General features: G+C 50.9%; 1 protein-coding gene and 2 non-coding genes across 7 annotated transcripts; all 3 read left to right on the plus strand.

The window, feature by feature from the left end:
• Positions 1-1,691: 1,691 nt before the first annotated feature.
• EIF4G1 (eukaryotic translation initiation factor 4 gamma 1) lies at positions 1,692-21,286 on the plus strand. Of its 5 annotated transcripts, none has more exons than XM_063106120.1 (33): positions 1,692-1,826; positions 2,647-2,703; positions 2,928-3,021; positions 3,316-3,402; positions 4,478-4,654; positions 4,821-4,920; positions 5,993-6,105; positions 6,928-7,020; positions 7,225-7,291; positions 7,584-8,408; positions 8,679-8,767; positions 8,860-9,046; positions 9,129-9,262; positions 9,404-9,562; positions 9,702-9,890; positions 10,082-10,279; positions 10,501-10,647; positions 10,892-11,128; positions 11,264-11,368; positions 11,449-11,608; positions 11,819-11,919; positions 12,682-12,784; positions 13,022-13,124; positions 13,358-13,590; positions 13,741-13,859; positions 13,985-14,157; positions 14,475-14,600; positions 14,755-14,836; positions 16,820-16,918; positions 17,035-17,169; positions 17,313-17,394; positions 17,535-17,675; positions 20,657-21,286. In XM_063106120.1, the coding sequence occupies exons 3-33, from the start codon at positions 2,962-2,964 to the stop codon at positions 20,839-20,841; spliced, it is 4,809 nt and encodes a 1,602-aa protein (XP_062962190.1). In that variant the 5' UTR covers positions 1,692-1,826; positions 2,647-2,703; positions 2,928-2,961; the 3' UTR covers positions 20,842-21,286. The 5 variants fall into 5 exon arrangements, with proteins under 5 accessions (XP_062962190.1, XP_062962207.1, XP_062962217.1 ...); XM_063106137.1 differs by having other exon boundaries at positions 9,705-9,890; XM_063106147.1 differs by having other exon boundaries at positions 1,693-1,826; positions 3,256-3,402.
• On the plus strand, positions 8,463-8,536 carry LOC134365871 (small nucleolar RNA SNORD66). The gene has a single exon (XR_010022193.1). It is a non-coding gene; the product is annotated as a small nucleolar RNA SNORD66 (small nucleolar RNA).
• Positions 11,663-11,738, plus strand: LOC134365868 (small nucleolar RNA SNORD66). The gene has a single exon (XR_010022192.1). It is a non-coding gene; the product is annotated as a small nucleolar RNA SNORD66 (small nucleolar RNA).
• Positions 21,287-21,524: the final 238 nt, after the last annotated feature.

Raw genomic sequence — 21,524 nt, forward strand, 5'->3', positions numbered from 1 at the left:
ATTACTTCCTAATACAATGTAAATGTTATGTAAATAATTGTTATACTGTGTTGGTTTTCATTTGTATTATTTTTTATTGTTATTTTTTATTTGTTTCCTCTCCATCCCCCAATATTTTTCTTTTTTCTTTGGTAAGGGGATCCCCTCCAATATTTTGAGCAGTGGTTGGCTGAATCTGCAGATGCAGAACCTGTGGATATGGAGGGCCCACTGTATTTTGCTCTCTTTTTCTTTGAAGCTGCTGCCCTACATCTTTTTTTAATTTATTTTATTTTATTTTTATTTATTTTATTTTTTATTTTTTTAAAAGATGACCGGTAAGGGGATCTTAACCCTTGACTTGGTGTTGTCAGCACCACGCTCAGCCAGTGAGCGAACCGGCCATCCGTATATGGGATCCGAACCCGAGGCCTTGGTGTTCTCAGCACCGCACTCTCCCGAGTGAGCCACGGGCCGGCCCCCTACATCTCTTCAGAGAGGCGCCTTTGGAGAGGAGATTATTGTGCCTGACTTTGCCCACCCTACAATCATACATTTTTTTTTCAATCATACATTCTTGATGGGAGTGATGAGGGCTGTTTTATGCCACCTCACTACCACACCAAGTCCTGTGATGTCATGAATATCAGGAGGCAGTATATGATAGCTCGAAAAATGGACTTTGCAGTAAGACTTGGTTGCCAATTCCAGACTTCACTTCTCTGACCTTTAGTTTTCTGAGCTTTGCTAGGTACTAGGCACTGTTTTAAGCGCTTTCACATGAATTAACTCGTTTAATCCTCACAACGCAATAAAGTGGATATTATCATTATGAGAAAAAACGTGGTTAAAAGCTCTGACTTGGGCCACACTGATTTCACATCTTCCCATTTTATAACAGACAGTAAGGTGGTAGGTAGTAGGCAATTTTCCAGGTAATAAACATTGCATTGGAGTTTGGATTCAAATGCAAGCTATCTTTTAGCTTGAGCCGTGGGTGGATTCGGCTCTAGGATGGTCCCTTCTGGCCTCCAAGATGTTTTGGCAGCAGGGCGGGGGTCTTGGGATTGCTTCCTCCATCATTATTCCGAATTTTCCACGATTGAGTTTTGCCCCACCCTAAATGTCTATCTTAGTAAACGACAAATCTCATACTACTTAAACCTACTTAGAATCTTTCATTTTAGCACAGCATTCAATTTCCTTTGTTAATGGGACTTCCAATGATCTACATTATTTTCAAAACATATATTTTCAATTCATATAGTTTTTTTTTTTTTAAAGATGACTGGTAAGGGGATCTTAACCCTCAACTTGGTGTTGTCAGCACCACGCTCTCCTAAGTGAGCCAACCGGCCATCCCTATATAGGGATCCGAACCCGTGGCCTTGGTGTTATCAGTCACGGGCCGGCCCCATAATTCATATTGTACCACGATTTACTTAGCCAGGACCGAGTCTTTAATCTCAGTATTCTCAATCCTCGGCCAGCACTTCGCCTAGCACTTAGTATGCGCTCAATAAATCCAAGTTAAAAGTATGAATGAACTAAAGAACCACCGAACAGAGACAGAGAGGGGAGCCGGTTTAGGCGTTCCAAAGTTCGGTAAGGGACAAGGGGGCGGGCAGTGGATGTCACTTGACGAGGCGGGGCAAATCCCATGTGCTCCGCGGCGCTGGGCGCCCGGCGCGACTCCACCCTCTGCGCCGGTCACGTGGGGGCGCCGGCTGCGCCTGCGGAGAAGCGGTGGCCGCCGAGCGGGATCTGTGCGGGGAGCCGGAAATGGTTGTGGACTACGTCTGTGCGGCTGCGTGGGGCTCGGCCGCGCGGACTGAAGGAGACTGAAGGTAAAGCCGCCATGTCCGGGCCCGACCCGGCCCCCCCACCCCCTCCCCCCGCATCCGCCGCCATCCGGGCCTGGACCGGCCACCTTGCACCGCCGCCCCAGCGCCCTGGTCCCGCGGCCCGAGTCCGGGCCCCTGCCTGCCAGGGCCGGATCCCCGGCCCACGTGTGCCCGGCCCGGCCTGGTTGCTGGGTGGGGGTGGGGGAGCGCGGGGCCGCACTATGCGGGCCCCGCGGGCTGGGAGGGCGCCGGGTTCGCCGGCTGCGAAATGCCACCTCGGTCCGACCCGAGGAGGCCCGGCGGCCCATGGGCGCAGGCACCGCAACTCCCGGCCCGCCGCCCCCTCCCCCTTTCGCGGCCGGGCCGCCGGGAAGTGACACGTTGTTCTTTGGCACTGGCCGGCGCTGCGCAGGGAGGGCGCAGGGGAGGGAGGCAGCGGCGGCGGGCAGGGAGGAGCCCCCGGCCCCGCCCGCCCTCCGGGTCGACCCTTACTTGCCTTGAAACCGGTTCCTCTACGGCTGTCGGCCGCCGTCCGCCTGGCCTTTTAGGGCCCCACTCCCGCCCTTCCTGGCCTACACTTCTGGGCGGCGGCGGGCCTCGCCTCTGGCTCCGCTCGGGTGCCCCCGCGGCAGGCGTACCTTGTGTGTCCCGGGGCCAGGCGCCGAACCCGGTATCCCCGGGTGGGGGGTGGGAACACTACGGCCGAAGCAGCTAGCTCCGTTTGCGATCCGGGAGCCTGGTGCCAGCGAGACCTGGAATTTCCGGTCTGGTTGGTCTTGGGCCCCGCGGAGCCAGGTTGATACCCCTCACCTCCCAACCCTAGGCCCTCGGATGCCCAGAACCTGTAGGCCGCACCGTGGACTTATTCCTAACAGAGGGGGTGAGTGAGGGTGCTGTTTGAGCAGGCCAGGGGGGCGGTTGTAGGTGGTGCGGGTTTGACAACGTGTTGGTGGGGACATAGGCTGGATCTTTTCTGCTCCTTCACCCCTTTGGCACCTATCGGGGCTCCGTGTTGGGCCCAGCCCTTGCTTTAACCCTTTCCCCACTCTATTTGCTTTAAGCTTGGGTCCCTTCCCGTTTCCGAGCTCCACTCTTTCCCAACAGGTGCTGGGGGGACCCTGATGTGGCACCAAATGAAATGAACAAGGCTCCACAGCCCACAGGCCCCCCACCCGCCCCATCCCCTGGACTCCCACAGGTAATTAGGGAGGAGTTAGCAAGGACTGGGGTGGGGGTGGGGGAGACCAGGCAGCCGGTCAGGAACAGGTTCCAACCTCTGGATTTTCCCACCCCCATCAGTGTCAGGACAAAGTGCAGCTGCCTGCTGCCAAATTGATACAGGGCCCCTGGGCTGTCCCGGGGGCCATCGTGGGGAGGGGGTATGTGGACTGCTGAGACTCTTGTCGCAGATCTGCTCCCCTTATTTCACCAGCTTGGGTTTCTGCCTCACCCGGGCTTCCCCTCTTGCTGAACTCTGGTCTCCCCCCTTCAGCCAGCGTTTTCCCCGGGGCAGACAGCACCGGTGGTGTTCAGTACGCCACAAGCGACACAAATGAACACGCCTTCTCAGCCCCGCCAGGTGAGGGGCTGTGGGGAGGGGAGTAGGGGACCTGGGTGGGAGCTGCGGATAGCTTTGGCAAGTTTAGGCCTAGGATGGAAACTGTGGAGGCCACGTACCTGGTCCCAATTTCCTGACAGTTGCTCTGTGTTCTTTCATGGGGCTCTGCACTTTTACTTATGGTGATTGGCCCCTTGGGGAGAATGTAGATGGTGAGGGTGACATTACTGGGGTCTTAGTATATAGTGTTTTGGGCCCTGCTGCCAGCTCTTGTTTTCCTATTTCCTCCTTTTACTAGGAGGTTGTCATTGCTCCATTCCCCTTCTCTGCTTTCTCTTTGGGCTGTGGCAAGAAAAACACTTCAGCTAGTTCTTGCCTTTCTCTATTCCCCAAGTTCTTCCTCACTAAGTGGGAGGATTCTTGTCCTACTACTTGCATTGTTTTTCACCTCATCACCTTGGGGATAATTCTCTTCTTTCCTGTCCCCATGTGCTCTCAGGGAGGATTCAGGTCTCTGCAGGTAATACCCCTTTGCTAATCCTGGGCCATCTCCTGGTCTCACCCTTACTCTTCAGCCTAGTCAGGAGCTAGACGCAGAGATTGGGGGTCTTTAGGGTGGGGAATTGTTTGCTGTCCAGGTCCTCAATCTGGGGCTGAGTGATGCATGTTAGGGGCTGAAAGAGCGAGTATATGGGAACTTTGAGACTGTTGCATGTTAACGGTTGGCTCCTCAGTATCTTAGGTGGAGCAGTGCATGCTGGGATGTATGTTGCCAGAAAGGCCTTAGGCATGATGCATCTGAGTGTTAGGAAGCCTCTGCGGAGGGATAGCCTGTTGGAAGTGACATGAATGTGTATGACAGTGAGAGAGTAAATATACACGGAATGTAGAGTGTACATCTGAATCTGGAGAGTATATGCGTAAGTACAAGAGGCCACTTAACCATCAGATGGTTAAGTGAGTCTTGGAAGGATTGGTCTCCATGCTCTGAAGCCCACAGTACTTCTTTCCAGACTATAGACACATTGTGGAATGGCTATTTTGCTTTCTACTTCCTCTCCTTCCAAATGCCAACAGCTTTCCTCCTTCCTGACAGCACTTCTACCCTAGCCGGGCCCAGCCCCCGAGCAGTGCAGCCTCCCGAGTGCAGAGTGCAGCCCCTGCCCGCCCTGGCCCAGCTGCTCATGTCTACCCTGCTGGATCCCAAGTAATGATGATCCCTTCCCAGATCTCCTATCCAGCTTCCCAGGGGGCCTACTACATCCCTGGACAGGTGAGGCTAGGGCTTGGGGGCCTCTTTTCCAGAGGTGGGACTTCCTTCTTGTCATTGCCCAGTTAGCTTGTCCTTTCTTGCCATACATTCTCTTTGGAGTCTGATATGGTGCTCGTAGCTCCCTCAACTCTTCTCCCCTCCTGTTCTTCTCCCTACCCCCCACCAGGGGCGTTCCACATATGTTGTCCCGACACAGCAGTACCCTGTGCAACCAGGAGCCCCAGGTTTCTATCCAGGTGCAAGCCCTACAGAGTTTGGGACCTACGGTAAGCAGGGGAAGGAGTCAGAGGTGAGGGTGAGTCCCAGAGAGCATCTAAACGGATCTACTGATTTTTAAATCACTAGTCCCTTCCCAGCTGTGGCTTTTGGTCTAAAAATGATAGGGTGGTAGGGGTTAGTGCTTTATATTTAACTGGTGTTGGTGGGGGGAGAAGATTTGATCCTATTTCTAAGAGAATTGGAGTTTTTTCCCCATGTCAAGGAATGTAGGATCAAATGCCAGCTTGAGGGCCTATTGTTAGGCATTTCCTGTGACTCCTTCCACGTTTGCGGGGAGCCCATGTAACACAGATTTGGGAGGTTTTCATCGCTATTATTTATTTATATTCTAGGAAAGGATTAGTTTGTTCTTTGTGGTAGTGGTTTCCAAAAGTTTTTGATGATTGTCAGGAAAAAATTTTGAGTGTGTACCTCTAATACATGTATGGTTTTGTTTGTATATATGTGTGCATAATTTACAAATAACACACTCCAGGCACTTGTTGAAAACAACTGGAAATTATGGGTGAGATTAAAGAACGCACCGCACTTTGGAGACCATTCCTTTAAGGAATTAAGTTTTCTTCATGCTGGGCCTAGTTCATCATGTTAGCTTTTGTTTCCTTGTCCCTTTACAAAGAGCTGGATACTGAAACTGGACTCGGGTTGAGTGGAACAGGGCCGGCAAATCTCTTTTTCTCATTCCTAGCCAAAGACTTGATTGTGTTTCAGGTTCAGAGTATATGTGTACATGTTGTTGGGGGTGAGGTGCATACACATGAGTATCTTGTGGGGTACAAGAACAGACATAAGTCCTCCTGGTAGCTGGTGGGGAAGGAGCGCCTGCCTGCAAGGTGTGTGTGTCTGTGTCTGTGTCAGGAATTCTTGTAAATGCAGTTCAGACTGGTTCCCCAACTTTGACAGACACCTAATTCCCTGGGGGAGGAGGGCGGGGCAGGGCAAGGGGCCGGCTGTGGGTGATGAGAGGTTCTGGAGATGGGAGGTGTTCAAGCAGGCATTAGTATATGGTTGGGCCCTGACGCTGCCACCATTCTTCCTTTCTGTCCCCCCTCCCCCAAGCTGGCGCTTACTACCCAGCCCAAGGGGTGCAGCAGTTTCCCACTGGTGTGGCCCCCACCCCAGTTTTGATGAACCAGCCACCCCAGATTGCTCCAAAGAGGGAGCGTAAGACGGTGAGTAGCAGCAAGGGGCTCTGGGACATCTGGGAAGGGGAGAATCGAGGTCAGCTACTGCCGGGACATTGTGTCTGAGGGAGCAGGAACTTGAGGCAAGAGATCTTCAACTGAGAGTGGGCAGAGAATGAAGGTCTGTGGAGTGCTCAGGTTCTTTGTACGATACTAAGATTTCAGCATAGAAGCAATTTATAGGAAGTCTGAAGTGGCTGGCTGGGAAGTTCCTGAGAGACCTGGGCTCTGGGGCTTCAGAGAACTATGCTTAGTTTTGGGTTTCTGGTGGCTTGCCTTGGAAATGGTTTGTTTTCTGTGGCCCCACCCCCACCCCCCACCTTCCAGTCTTGGAAGCTCTTGAAGCCTCCGCCTCTGCTCGGTCCTCAAGCCCTGGGCGTGGTGCCCAGAATAGGGTGCCAGAGCTGGGGAAGCCGCTGAGTCACCCTGGCTCCACCCACTGGATCTGGGCCCTGCCCCCAGAGATCAGGCAGACTTAGCCACAAGTGAGCCGGATGGGTGCTAGATGGGGGTCCTGGGCCCCAGGGTGTGCAGCCACTGACTTGGGGACTGTTGGTGGGGCATGGGTGAGGGAGGGAGAGGCATTGTGATGTGTGCTCTGTGAGGTCAAGAGTCTCTTAGAGGTGGGGGCTGGGGTAGGGACTACAAGAGCAGCTGGATAGGTTGACAGTAGAACTCATGGGGTTTCTGGCACCCACCTACCTGCTACCCAGTGGGGGTGGGGGGTTGGCCTTGGAGTCTTAGGAGTGGGCAGTGTGGAGGGGTGGGCTCCTCCTGCTTCCCACTCATCCCATAGCATTCTTTCCCCAGATCCGAATTCGAGATCCAAACCAAGGAGGGAAGGATATCACTGAGGAGATCATGTCTGGGGCTCGTACTGCCTCCACACCCACTCCTCCCCAGGTACTGTCTGCTTGTTGAGTGATGTCCTGGCTGAGATGGCTGTTCTGCCCTGGACTCCCAAGTCCCTTGAGTTTATCCTTCAACTAAGGGATTTATTTCCCTGCTTTCCTGGATTTCTAGGCAGAGCTAAAGTAGAAATGGCTCTAGTAAAGAAGGGTTGTGGGACTCTTCAGTGCAAACTTGGTAACCCTTTATGTCCTGCAGACGGGAGGCGGTCTGGAGCCTCAGGCTAATGGGGAGTCGCCCCAGGTTGCTGTCATTGTCCGGCCAGGTAAGTAAGCAGGTGGGACAGAGCTTTTATGGAGAAAAGGAGAGTGACAATTTAAAATGCTGAGGAGGTAGAGTGACTTGAACTGGGTGCCAGAGAAGAATGGCTTAAGTTTCAGGCAGTGGGATTTTAAGGGTGCATTGGGTTATAGATGAGAAGGGAAAAATAGCTTAGGTGGGAGAAGCTTGGAGAGCAGAGGTGTTAAGTTGGGAATGCTTTGTCTGGGAGGAGGAGGAGGTACAATAGCAATGAAGGACTTGCCTTTACTTTCTCATTCTTCCTTCCTGTCGTGCAGATGACCGGTCGCAGGGAGCAATCACTGGGGGCCGGCCAGGGCTGCCGGGCCCAGAGCACAGCCCTTCAGAATCACAGCCTTCATCACCTTCTCCAACCCCATCACCACCCCCTATTTTGGAACCGGGGTCTGAATCTAATCTTGCAGTCCTCTCTATTCCTGGAGACACTATGACAACGGGGATGATACAAATGTCTGTAGAGGAATCAACACCCATCCCTCATGAAACTGGGGAGCCATATTGCCTCTCTCCAGAACCCACTCCGCTCGCTGAACCCATATTGGAAATAGAAGTGACACTTAGCAAACCAGTTCCAGAATCTGAGTTCTCGTCAAGTCCTCTCCAGGTTTCCACCCCTCTGGCATCTCACACAGTGGAAATTCATGAGCCTAATGGCGTGGTCCCATCTGAGGATCTGGAACCAGAGATGGAGTCAAGCCCAGAACTTGCCCCTCTCCCTCCCCTGACTTGTCCTTCTGAATCCCCTGTGCGCATTGTTCCAACTGCCCAACCTGAGGAATTGCTCAACGGAGCCCCCTCGCCACCAGCTGTGGACTTAAGCCCAGTCAGTGAGCCAGAGGAGCAGGCCAAGGAAGTTACAGCATCAGTGGCCCCCTCCACTGTCTTCTCTACCACTCCAGCTGTGGCTCCTTCAGCTACTTCCCCTGCTCAGGAGGAGGAAATGGAGGAAGAAGAAGAAGGAGGAGGAGGAGAAGCAGGAGAAGCTGAGAGTGAGAAGGGAGGAGAGGAACTGCTCCTCTCAGAGAGCAACCCTGTCCCAGCCCACTTGTCCCAGAATTTGGAGGCAACAGCAGCCACCCAAGGTAAGGTGTGGCTGGAGGGTGGAGGTGGGGTGGGCTGTGGGGTGTAGTTTCTGTGTTTACTGATGACCTCCCATTTGTGCCATTGTATCTGGTCATAGGAGCCCTGTGATGGAACCCAAGAGCTAGATTAGGGGCTTTTAAGCTTAGAGAGGCTGTGATGGAAAGAGGAAGTATGTACTGTGGCTGCTTTTGTTTTTCCCAGGGTTTAGGGGTACTCCTTAAATTATTCCCACCCCCACTTTTTTTTCTTTTCTTTTTTTTTTAAATCAGTGGCAGTATCTGTGCCAAAGAGGAGACGGAAAATTAAGGAGCTAAATAAGAAGGAGGCTGTGGGAGACCTTCTAGATGCCTTCAAGGAGGTAAGGGAGCAGAAAATAGTGGAGGGGAGAGAGCATTTGGGTATGGAAAGTTGGCCATCCTGTAACCAAAACCGGATATTCTCTGGTTGCAGGTGAACCCAGCAGTACCAGAAGTGGAAAATCAGCCTCCTGCAGGCAATAATCCAGGTCCAGAGTCTGAGGGCAGCAGTGTGCCCCCACGGCTTGAGGAAGCAGATGAGACCTGGGACTCAAAGGAAGACAAAATTCACAATGCTGAGAACATCCAGCCTGGGGAACAGAAGTATGAATATAAGTCAGGTATGCTGAAGGAATGATTGAGTATGCTTGTCAGGGCCCCAGGAGACAAGAGTATGTTCGGTTCATCTCTTCTTCCTTGCAGATCAGTGGAAACCTTTAAACCTTGAGGAGAAAAAGCGTTATGACCGTGAGTTCCTACTTGGCTTTCAGTTCATCTTTGCCAGTATGCAGAAGCCAGAGGGATTGCCGCATATCAGTGATGTGGTACTGGACAAGGTTAGTGGCTTGACGGGGAGGGGAGTAAGTTTGGGCTAGATGGGCAAAGTGGGCTGGATGGATTGGGGAGGAGCTCGAAGTCCTGAAAGAGTAGTCAGTATGCCTAGCTTGCTTCTGAGACCTTTGCTTTTCTCTCTGCAGGCCAATAAGACACCACTGCGGCCGCTGGATCCCACCAGACTACAAGGCATAAATTGTGGCTCAGACTTCACCCCATCCTTTGCTAACCTTGGCCGACCAGCCCTTAGCAACCGAGGGCCCCCAAGGGGTGGGCCAGGTGGGGAGCTGCCCCGAGGGCCGGTGAGTGGGGCTGGCTAAAGGGGCAGATGGGATGGGGGTGGATAGCTGGTGTGTTATAACAAGATGAGAAGTCTGCCCTGGAGATGTGTGGTAATGATTCCACAGGTTGTGCTGATTAGCTCTGTCTTCTCTTGCTTAGCAGGCTGGCCTTGGACCCCGGCGCTCTCAGCAGGGCCCCCGAAAGGAGCCACGGAAGATCATTGCTACAGTGTTAATGACCGAAGACATAAAACTGAACAAAGCGGAGAAGGCCTGGAAACCCAGCAGTAAGCGGACGGTGGCTGATAAGGACCGAGGGGAGGAGGATGCAGATGGTAGCAAAACCCAGGTACTGGCAGGTCCTACTTTTGGTCTCCATTCCTTCTCCTCAAGGTCTGCCACCTGAGCTAACTTTGCTCTCTTTGCATCTGTCCATCCTATTGCTAGCATCTGCCTAAGTCCCCACCACTCTCTCCTGTCCCTTTCAATGGCCTTTGTTCTTCTGAGAACCTCACTGAATTCTGTTTCCTCTCCCCCCAGGACCTGTTCCGCAGGGTACGCTCCATCCTGAATAAGCTGACACCCCAGATGTTCCAGCAGCTGATGAAGCAAGTGACGCAGCTGGCCATCGACACCGAGGAACGCCTCAAAGGGGTCATTGATCTCATCTTTGAGAAGGCCATTTCAGAGCCCAACTTCTCTGTGGCCTATGCCAACATGTGCCGCTGCCTAATGGCGGTTAGTTTCCACTGTTTTCTAAATCTCATGGTCTAGCTTCCCACTTCTATTCCTAAGACTCCTTGAGTCCAGCTTCTTGGTTTTCCTCATCAACAGCCTGGGCTGTTGATGGCAGTCAGAAGGAGGCAGAGCTGGGGGCCAGAGGACGGGCAGTTAAAGACTCTTAGAGGGCTCTCCCTGCCCTGGACTAGTCTGAATGCAGCATTCTCTTTGACCTACAGCTTAAAGTGCCCACGACAGAAAAGCCAACAGTGACTGTGAACTTCCGAAAACTCTTGTTGAATCGATGTCAGAAGGAGTTTGAAAAAGACAAAGATGATGATGAGGTTTTTGAGAAGAAGCAAAAAGAGATGGATGAAGCTGCTACGGTGAGAGAAAACCCACCACCAGTTCCACTCCCTGCCCTCTCCCCACCCAGGTGCTACTCAGCTGTAAGAATTTGGGTTAGGGTTAAGTGGGAAGGGGGCGGGGATAGTGGTATCTTGGGGAGTTTCTGTGTCTTGGGACCTGAGTGCTTACTGCTAGGTTTGGATATCTGGATAGTAAAGGAGAAGGGTTTTAACCCAGTGGCTGGGTATCTTTTTGACATGATCACTGCTCCATGACTCGCAGGCAGAGGAACGGGGACGCCTGAAGGAAGAGCTGGAAGAGGCTAGGGACATAGCCCGGCGGCGCTCTTTAGGGAATATCAAGTTTATTGGGGAGTTGTTCAAGCTGAAGATGTTAACAGAGGCAATAATGCATGACTGTGTGGTCAAACTACTAAAAAACCATGATGAAGAGTCCCTTGAATGCCTTTGCCGTCTGCTCACCACCATTGGGAAAGACCTGGACTTTGAAAAAGCCAAGGTAGGGGTTCTGGGATGTGGACAGAGATGGGCTAAAGTTTGTGGGTTCTGCTGAGCCACAGTGAAGGAGGACAGGGCTTACAGTTGGAGGTAAGGTATTAGAAGTTCCTGACCTGATCCCTTTGCTTCTCTCTAGCCCCGAATGGATCAGTATTTCACCCAGATGGAAAAAATTATTAAAGAAAAGAAGACATCATCCCGTATCCGCTTTATGCTGCAGGATGTGCTGGATCTGCGACGGGTATGTGTCCTCTCCGTCCCACTGCCAGTGTGCTGTCCCCAGTTCCTGACATAATTGTAATTGGCCTTCTGTCCCCACAGAGCAATTGGGTGCCACGCAGAGGGGATCAGGGTCCCAAGACTATTGACCAGATCCACAAGGAGGCTGAGATGGAGGAGCATCGGGAGCACATTAAAGTGCAGCAACTCATGGCCAAGGGCAGCGACAAGCGTCGGGGTGGCCCTCCAGGTCCATCCATCAGTGAGTTTGACACTAGGATTGAGGGGGGCAGTGAAGGGACTGAGGGGTTGTGCTTTCCACTGATGACTTCCTGTTAGTGCCACGTGTCTGGGCCACTGAGACCCCATGATGGAACTGAGGATCTGAGGAAGGGAGGCTGGGGGTGGTCCAAGGGAAAGGAACTGCTAGGACTTACTCATTATTCCAGTATGCCCCTTCTTTTTGTCCTAGGCCGTGGCCTTCCACTTGTGGATGATGGTGGCTGGAACACAGTCCCCATCAGCAAAGGCAGCCGCCCCATTGACACCTCACGACTCACCAAGATCACGAAGGTAGGGGCCTGTATTGGAGGGGGTGATGCTGGTGAGATGGAGGGTAAGGTAAAGAGGGATCAAGGCCTTAAGCTCAGGTTTGGATCTTAGTCTCCTCACTTTTCTGAGGCTGGGAAGATGATGACTGAATTTTTCTTTTCCTCTTCAATTAACTGGTTATATTGCTAGAGACAGGACTGTCAGCTCTAATGGGAGGTGTATTCCCATTGGTCTGGGCAGAGCTGGCTCATTAGCTTAGTTGGTTAGAGCACAGCCTTATAACCCCAAGGTAACGGGTTCAGATCCCTGCACCGGCCAGCTGTAAAAAAAAAAAAGACCATTGGTCTGGGCCGGCGATTAGCAAAGTGACATGCAGACCAAGTACAGCATACCAAATCCAGCCTGTTGCCTGCTTCTGTACCTCCCACAATGTATGTCTTTACATTTTTAAGTGGTTGACAAAAATCAAAAAGTGAACATTTTATGATGTGGAAATTATATAAAATTGAAATTTTAGTGTTCACAAATAAAGTTTTATTGGAGCACAGCCACACTCATTCCTTTAAGTGTCATCTATGGCTGCTTTCATGCTACAGTGGTAGAATTGAGTAGTTGCAATAGAGACTGCATAGCTTGGAAAATCTAAAATATTTACTGTTTGGCTTGTTACAGAAAAGTTTGCCTGATCCCTGTTTTTGGCCATTTACTATACCTGTGTGGATGGTGCTGGCAGGGGGTGTCTGCCAGGTCAGACCCATGACTCTCCTCCCTTTCCTTCCTCAGCCTGGCTCCATTGATTCTAACAATCAGCTCTTTGCACCTGGAGGGCGACTGAGCTGGGGAAAGGGAAGCAGTGGAGGCTCAGGAGCCAAGCCTTCAGATGCAGGTATGGAGGCCACTGTAAAGAACTGGGTGGTTATTATTTTGCTCCTTGAGGGGCAGAGCCTTACCTTTAGGGGAAGCTTTTAGTACAAAGGGGTTAGGTAATACAGGTGGCACGTATGTGGTTCCAGGGATTGAACTGCTTTACCATGGGACTGGGACCAAGTGTCCTAGACTGGCAAGTAGGAGAGAGAATGCAAGAAACTTGAAAGATTTTAATCTAGTTTTTCTGCCTCCCCAGCATCAGAAGCTGCTCGTCCAGCTACTAGTACCTTGAATCGCTTCTCAGCCCTTCAGCAAGCAGTACCCACAGAAAGCACAGATAATAGACGTGTGGTACAGAGGTGAGGTTTCCTAGATGTCTTTGTTCTTCACACTGAGTATTACAATTAAGTTTTGGTTGTTGGCTTAGGATGGGAATTCCTCATTCCTGTAATGCTGGGAGCCCCTGGGTTAGATTGGGACATATTCCTGATGCCAAGAACAAGGCCCAAGAGTTGCTCAGCATGTTGGGTAATTACATGAGAGAGTACCTGGGCAGTCCAGGTGAGAGACAATGTGTTTGTTTTTCTTCCAGGAGTAGCCTGAGCCGGGAACGAGGTGAAAAAGCTGGGGACCGGGGAGACCGCCTAGAGCGGAGTGAACGGGGAGGTGACCGTGGGGATCGGCTTGATCGTGCAAGGACACCCACCACCAAGCGGAGCTTCAGCAAGGAAGTGGAGGAGCGGAGTAGAGAACGGCCCTCTCAACCTGAGGGACTGCGCAAGGCAGCTAGCCTCACGGAGGATCGGGACCGCGGTCGGGATGCTGGTGAGGAGAGGGGCTGGGAGAGGAATGGAGAAGAAGGGTGTTGACCCGTTTGGGACTCTCTGGTCTCCAGCTGTCTTGAGAGCTCCAGACCCATTGGCTAGGAGGAAGGGAACTGAAGAATTCTCTGTGATCTGTGTTCCCCTCCCATAGTGAAGCGGGAAGCCACCCTGCCCCCAGTAAGCCCTCCAAAGGCTGTACTGTCTGAGGAGGAGCTGGAGAAGAAATCCAAGGCCATTATTGAGGAATATCTGCATCTCAATGACATGAAGGTAAGCAGTGGGAGGTGTCTGAGTGAGGAGTGGGCAGGGAGGGAGCCGTGCTGGCAGGCATGGGGGCATGGGGTCTGAGCTAGACAGTGACTGCTTTCTCCCTCTGATGCCCTGTGCGCCCTCAGGAGGCAGTACAGTGTGTGCAGGAGCTGGCCTCGCCCTCCCTGCTCTTCATCTTTGTACGACATGGCATCGAGTCCACACTGGAGCGCAGCGCCATTGCTCGTGAACATATGGGACAGCTGCTGCACCAGCTGCTCTGTGTTGGACACCTCTCCACTGCTCAGTACTACCAAGGGTATGACCAGCTTCTGTGGACCTCCCACTTTCACATATTCAAACATTTCTGGCTCCTTTGTGGGACCCCTGGGACCTTGCATGAGAGCACAGGCTCCTCAGCCATCCTGGTCAACATTACTTTGGGGGTGCGGAAGTGAACCATCTAAGGACAAGGAAGTGGTGTTAGCTTGAGGTAATTGCTCCATGTCTAGAAAATGTTCCTGGGGAGCTCTGCGGTTGATCAGTTAGCCTTGCCATCCATGTTGCCCCAGAATGAAGGAGCGGGGAGGCCTGGCCCATCTTCCCTGGAATGGCCTGACTGAATTCTCTTTGCAGGCTGTATGAAATTTTGGAATTGGCTGAGGACATGGAAATTGACATCCCCCATGTGTGGCTCTACCTAGCAGAACTGGTAACACCCATTCTGCAGGAAGGTGGGGTGCCCATGGGGGAGCTGTTGAGGTAAGCACTTCTTGGTGGAATTCAGGGGAGGTAAAGACAGGAGGAGAGGGGGTGGGGAGGGAGGTGTGGCAAGTTGGATGCCTGGATTTGGAGAGGGATGTAGTAGTGTTGAGAGGGTTATGGAGGCCATTAATACTGGGTTTTTATTTTATAGGGAGATTACAAAGCCTTTGAGACCCCTGGGCAAAGCTTCTGCCCTGTTGCTGGAGATCCTGCGGCTCCTGTGCAAAAGCATGGTGAGTGAGGGCTTTTCAGAGGGTGATGTGTTCAGGACTCCTCCCACTGTGTGTTTTGGCTGTTTGCAGTGACCCTGAAACCTCATCGTCCTTTGGTGGGATGGAGCAACGGTGATGGTAGTAACACGTTGGTACCTGGGAGAGGAAATGTTGAGATGGGCAGTCTCCCTCAGACCAGTTGCTATCATGAATTCGGGCTATGACTGGAGGTGAATGACAGTCTTAAGACTGTAGGCCCATGATTGATTGATTAATTCAGCTAGCATTTCTTTGAACGTTTGCCATACACTAAGCACTGGGGAAACAGCAGTGAATAAAACACAGGAAATGAGTTGGTAGAGAAAAAGTAAGAAATAACAGCTTAATAAAAACTTTGTGAGGTAAAGTGAAATAAAACAGTTGAAATGGAGTGCCTTGAGTTCTGTGAGACTGCAAAGTAGTAGCTGGCAATATTCATGAAAGAAGGCTTTCCTTGAAGGGTGCTGAAGCTCTTTGTGAGTTAATTGATTACTAGCAAGTGTAAAGGTGAAAAGGTGGGGAAAGGCAAGTTGAGTGTGGGGCATGGTGTAGTTGTAAGAAGTTGAGAAGTGCAGTTTCAAGAGCTCAACTATCTGGAACCAGGAGGAACGAGACTTCGGATTGAAGGCAATTGTTCCTTCAGCATCATAAATCCTTTCAGTTAGACATACCAGGTTTATGAGTCCGTTAAAACAGAAATACCCGAAACTGGGTAATTTATAAAGAAACAGTATTTATTGCTTACAGTTTCAGAGGCTGGGAAGTCTAAAGTTCAGGGAATACGTCTGGTGAGGGTCTTTGATGGTGACCTCAGCGATGCAGGGTGTCACATTGTGAGATGGTGGAGCAAGGAAAGATAAGGCTAATCTCATCACTCTCCTTTTAAAGCCACTGGAACCATCCCAAGAACAGATCAATCCATTCACAAGGGCATAGTCTTCACAATCCAATCACCTCTTCAAGGCCCCAGATTTAACTACCACAGTAGGATTTCCCACCCTCTTGACACTGTTACGTTGGGGATTCGAGTTTCTAATAGGTGGACTTTGGGGGACACAATTCGATCCAAGTAACCAGGTCAATTTGTTTTTAAAAAATAAGCATATTTGGGCCAGCCAATGGCTCACTTGGGAGAGTGTGGTGCTGACAACACCAAGTCAAAGGTTAATATCCCTGTTACTGGTCATCTTTAAAAAAAAAAAGCATATTGAGCTATTTTATATTTTAGCTATGAAAGGAAAGACTTGTAGTATTTTTAAAATTCAGTTTATCAGCTGAGACAATTTCTAGGGGTGGTAAAATGTGAAAAAACGGGCATCTTGTAATATTTATTGTAACTGCAATAATCTTGTTAAGGGCTGATACCAATATTCTGAATATTTGTTGTTATAGAAGAGTGATGCCTTAAAGGTCTCTTGACCCTTACAGAGAAGGGGCTTATGCTGCTGTTTTTGTGAGGATTTCTGGTTTGTTTTGGGGTTGGGGGTGTATCTGCTTCTAAAATTTTCTCGACTTAGGAAACAAATAGCATACTTGTTAGAAGTCCTTACCACAAGCAAGCATTCATTACTTGTAATAATGAAAAACCAAGCCATTTTAGAAAAAGAAATATAGGTGAGATTGGAAGGCTAGGGTGAGGTATTTGGATTTGATTTTCCTTTTTGAGGTCCAGTAATTCTTTGAGAATTTTGCCAAAGCTAATTAACATTTTCCTAAAGGTATTTCCCCCACCTTAGTGTCATAGCACTCTGGTGGATGAGTTCTTGTTTATTTAGATGCTTATTTGACTGATGTCCGTGCCTTGCACTAGACTGTAAGCATGAAAGGGCAGTGCCTGTTTGGTACTTACTTAGCTCCTAGCAAGTGCCTGGTGGGTTTACAGTAAATACTTGTTGGATGACTGTTGTGGAGCTCTTAGGTCCTTGGAGAGGGAGAGGATTACCGAGTTGGTCTTGTGTTTTCCAGGGTCCCAAAAAGGTGGGGACACTGTGGCGAGGGGCTGGGCTCAGCTGGAAGGAATTTCTACCTGAAGGCGAGGACGTTGGTGCATTCATCGCTGAGCAGGTTTGGGGCTGGAGTTAGATTAATTTTAACATTTGGGGCTGGCCATTCTTGTCCCTCTTCTCTCATCTCTCACATGGTGCACCTTACCTCTTGACTATGAGCCTTTTTGGTTGCAGAAGGTGGAGTATACCGTGGGAGAGGAGTTAGAAGCCCCTGGCCAGAGGGCACTCCCCTCTGAGGAGCTGAGCAGGCAGCTAGAGAAGCTGCTGAAGGAGGGCAGCAGTAACCAGCAGGTGTTGGACTGGATAGAGGTATGTTTCTCCTGGATGTTGGGGGAGGGGGGAGATAATAGACAATTTAATGGATAATTTATTGGGGAGGGGTTGGGGGCAGCAAGAATGAAGACTTCAGGGCACAATGTAGAACTTAAGGGCCATTTGTTTCTCCTGCATAGGCTAACCTGAGTGAGCAGCAGATAGCATCCAATACGTTAGTTCGAGCGCTCATGACAACTGTCTGCTATTCTGCAATTATCTGTAAGAGGAGCCAGGGAGAGGGAGGGGCGAGGGTGGGCCCAGCAGACAAATGGAGGGAGGGGGGTTTCAGTCTTTCCCTTCTAGTTCTAAATCAGGCTAAGGGTATATTATTCCACATATCCCTGTCTTCTTCCCTGTAGTTGAGACTTCCCTCCGAGTGGATGTTGCAGTGCTGAAAGCGCGAGCGAAACTGCTACAGAAATACCTATGTGATGAGCAGAAGGAGCTGCAGGCACTCTATGCCCTCCAGGCCCTTGTAGTGAAATTAGAACAACCTGCCAGTAAGAGCCAGGCCACAGGGATGGGGGTGGGGTGGAGGGACTGCCAGAGAGCTGGGGTAGTCACGGAAGGGTTGTCAACCCAAGAAAGGTGGGTAGTCATTGGAGAGAAAAATGCCCTGGAGGTTTGATTCCTTCCCCTTACGTTTGTTTCCTTGCTTACAAATGGAAGGAGTTAGATTCATCCTTGAGAGGTTTTTTTTTTTTTTTTTTTTTTTTCTATGAAGATGACTGGCAAGGGGATCTTAATCCTTGATTTAATGTTGTCAGCACCACGCTCTCCCAAGTGAGCTAACCGGCCTCCCCTATATAGGGATCCGAACCCATGGCCTTGGTGTTATCAGCACCATACTCTCTCAAGTGAGCCACAGGCTGGCCCTCAGCTTTGAGGGTTAATTGACTACCTGCTTTGTGGTTAGGCATCTGATAGATGCCAGCAGCTCAAAGGTGATAAGTGATAGCATCTTCCAGGTATGGGCCCCCTCTGCCTGGCACAAGGATGAAATGCTTCACTTACCTTGCCTCATTTAATCCTCACACCTTTATTTAGGGTATTATCCCCGTTGTCCATATTGGAAGACTGAGGCCTAGGTTAACATGTCTGAGTCAGGGCACTGGGATATTTGCAGTAAGTAAGTTGATCACAGTTCCCATGCTGGCATGGAGTCAGTAACGGTTGAGTGTTGTGTGTTGGAAGATGGGAAGATGGGTGCTCTGGGGGGAATACGTGGGTCTTAGGGATGGTGGGTGGGAATTAGCTAAATGATAAATGGGAGAGGGGTGCAGCACTTTAAACAAAGGCTCGGAGGTAGAACTTGACACAAGGGAGAAAAACTGGAAGGAAGGCCAGCATGGGAGAGCACAGCAACCGGTTGAAGTGAGGCAGGATGGGAATGGAGAGATGGACATGGGCCAGATCATGCATGGCCCTGTAAGCCATGGAAGAGTTTTGGTCTTTAGCTAAATGTCAGGAAAAGGCCTTTGTGGGATTTTAAGAAAGGAATCGAAGGATTTATTTTAGTTTTTACATCACCTGGGTCATAGTGGGAAGAATGGTTAGAATAGGGTGAGAGTGAGCACAGCTGGATCAACACCAATAGCTCAGCCTCACTGGTGACAGTGGAGATGGGGGAGGAGTGGGAAGTTTGAAGAGATACTTAGGAAATGGAGTTGACAGCTTTTAGTTACACTGGCCTGGGGCCATGACAAAATTAGAGGTCACAGATGACTTCCAGGATGGTTTTAGCAGGTGAGGTGATAGTGTGGTGCCATTAGCTGGAGTAGGGAATGCTGGATAAAGTTGAGTTTGCAGTCCCTGGGTGAGGGGATCAGTTATGTCAGGTAGACAGCTGGGTGTCTGGATCCATTTGTAGATGAAGAGGTCAGGGCAGGAGGCAGCTCTGAGTTGCTGGCATGTGGTAACGCCTGTGCAAATCACAAGAGAGAAAGGGGTGAGGGTCTGGGCTAGAACCCTGAGGAGGTAGAGGACACAAAGGTAAGGACCAAAGGAGGACAGAGCCCTGTGACAAAGGACATTTTTTAAAGAGAGCGAAGTGGGCCATAATGCTAGGTGCTGCTGAGAGTTCTGCAGGAGCAGATCTGAAAATCAAAGGCCTCTGGGATATAAAAACATGGAGGCCACCCTGGCAAAAACAGATTTGGTTGAGTGGGCAGGGGTCAGACTCTGGATTGGGAAGGACTGAGACAGGAAGAAAGGAAACAGCAATTGTGGACAAAATCTTACTTAGCAGTAAGAAATAGTGGTTGAAAAGGGGGCCTGGGCTGGCCTGTTAGCTCACTTGGTTAGTGTGCAGTGTTATATAACACCAAGTCAAGGGTACGCATCTCTGTACCCCTTACCAGCCAGCTGCCAAAAAAGGAGGGGGGGCTGGTTGGTTAGCTCACTTGGTTAGTGTGTGGCGCTGATAACACCAAGGTCAAAGTTTTGGATCCCTGTGCCAGTCAGCTGCCAAAAAGAAAAAGGGTGACCTTTTGTAAAGTTTAGATGGGAGAAACTTGGGCTGGAAAATATAGGGCAGAATGGATAATCGATTGTATAGGGTCCTCAGGCTGGGTTTGCATAGGATTTGGAACATAGATGTGGGATGGTGAAGGGTCTGCTGCTGCTATTGCTGGGGAATGAGGGTGAGAGGCTGCTGTGCCCAGAGGCACAGTTTGAGGATTTTGGGGTGGGTATATACCCTGAGGAACATCCTGGCTTGCAGCTTCTAGATGGCTTAGTCAGGATTTCACCTCTGTGTGGACTTCAGATCCTTACTGTGCGTTTCTTTGTTTTGAGGAGTGTAAAGTTTGGTTTGGAAGACTGGCAATGCAGTGTGGGGAATGGAGTAGGTTGTGTTCAGGAGTTACAGGACAGGTGCTTGGGAAAGCCTACCCCAGCGGCCAGGGGTGGAGACAGTGGGTCAGAGCAGGGGGTGCCTGAGTTGTCTTGAAGGAATTCACTAGGAAGGTGACAGGAGGACAGATGTTTCTGGCAAAGGATGTACCACTCACAGTGTCAAGGCCAGAGAGGGTGTGTATGTTCAGGAGATATGTGGGAAGGAAGAGGAAATTGGGATCAAGAGTTTGTCAGATTCCTTTTGGGGGCCAGTGAACGTTCAGGTTACACCCTTGATGTTTGTGAGTGATACATCTGACATTAGTGATTCCCCAGATTCAGGAATACCAATTCTGTGTATAGTTTTCCCCATGAAATATATCATGTGTGGAGAAGTTTGAAGCTGCCGTGTTGGGGCAGGGCGAGTTTATCAGGCTTTTTATGGCCAAGTGACTCATTCCTGTGTACCAGTCTCTTAGATGATGACATTAGCATCCTTTCAGAGGTCTAGTCACTCTGGAGTGGTCAGGTGGAAATGTCTAGATTGTGGGTCATGGTCTTGTTTTAACAATGGAGCTTGAGAGGGAACCTTGGGGACAGGCTGGGGTGGCTGTCCACTTCTAACTGCTATCCTGCCTGCTTGCAGACCTGCTTCGGATGTTCTTTGATACCCTGTACGATGAGGACGTGGTGAAGGAGGATGCCTTCTACAGCTGGGAGAGTAGCAAGGACCCAGCTGAGCAACAGGGCAAGGGCGTGGCCCTTAAATCTGTCACAGCTTTCTTCAAGTGGCTTCGTGAGGCGGAGGAGGAGGAGTCTGACCACAACTGAGGGCGGGTGGGGCGGGGGACTTGGAGCCCCATGGACACACGGATGGCCCGGCCAGACGCCTGGACTGCAGGGGGGTGGCAGCAGCGGCGGTGGCAGTGGGTGCCTGTAGTGCGATGTGTCTGAGCTAATAAAGTGGCTGAAGAGGCAGGATGGCTTGGGGCTGCCTGGGGCCCCCCTCCAGGATTGCTGCCAGGTGTCCCTCTCCTCCCCCTGGGGCACAGAGATATATTATATATAAAGTCTTGAAATTTGGTGTGTCTTGGGGGGGCGGGAGGCACCACCACCTGCCCCTGGGGTCCTTTTTTATTTTCTGAAAATCACTCTTGGGACTGCCGTCCTCGCTGCTGGGGGCATATGCCCCAGCCCCTGCACCACCCCTGCTGCTGCCTGGGCAGGGGGAAGGGGGGGCACGGTGCCTGTAATTATTAAACATGAATTCAATTAAGCTCAATGCCTCTCTGCTTTATGGCCTACTCCCTCTGGAGAAGGGGTGTGGATAGGTGGGCATCGTCCTTTCCAGAGCTGGCACTGTAGCATTGTTCCCTGTAACTCGGCACCCCTCCTGCCTCTTACCTGGTCCATGATTTCGGGGGTCAGGGGATCCAGTTTCCTGGAAGGTTGGGCCCTCGAGGTGGGCATGAAGGGGTTCCCTCTTGGTTAGGAGAGAAGGGAGACTAGTGGTT

This window comes from Cynocephalus volans, chromosome 1, assembly GCF_027409185.1.
Source record: "Cynocephalus volans isolate mCynVol1 chromosome 1, mCynVol1.pri, whole genome shotgun sequence".
Lineage (NCBI taxonomy): Eukaryota > Metazoa > Chordata > Mammalia > Dermoptera > Cynocephalidae > Cynocephalus > Cynocephalus volans.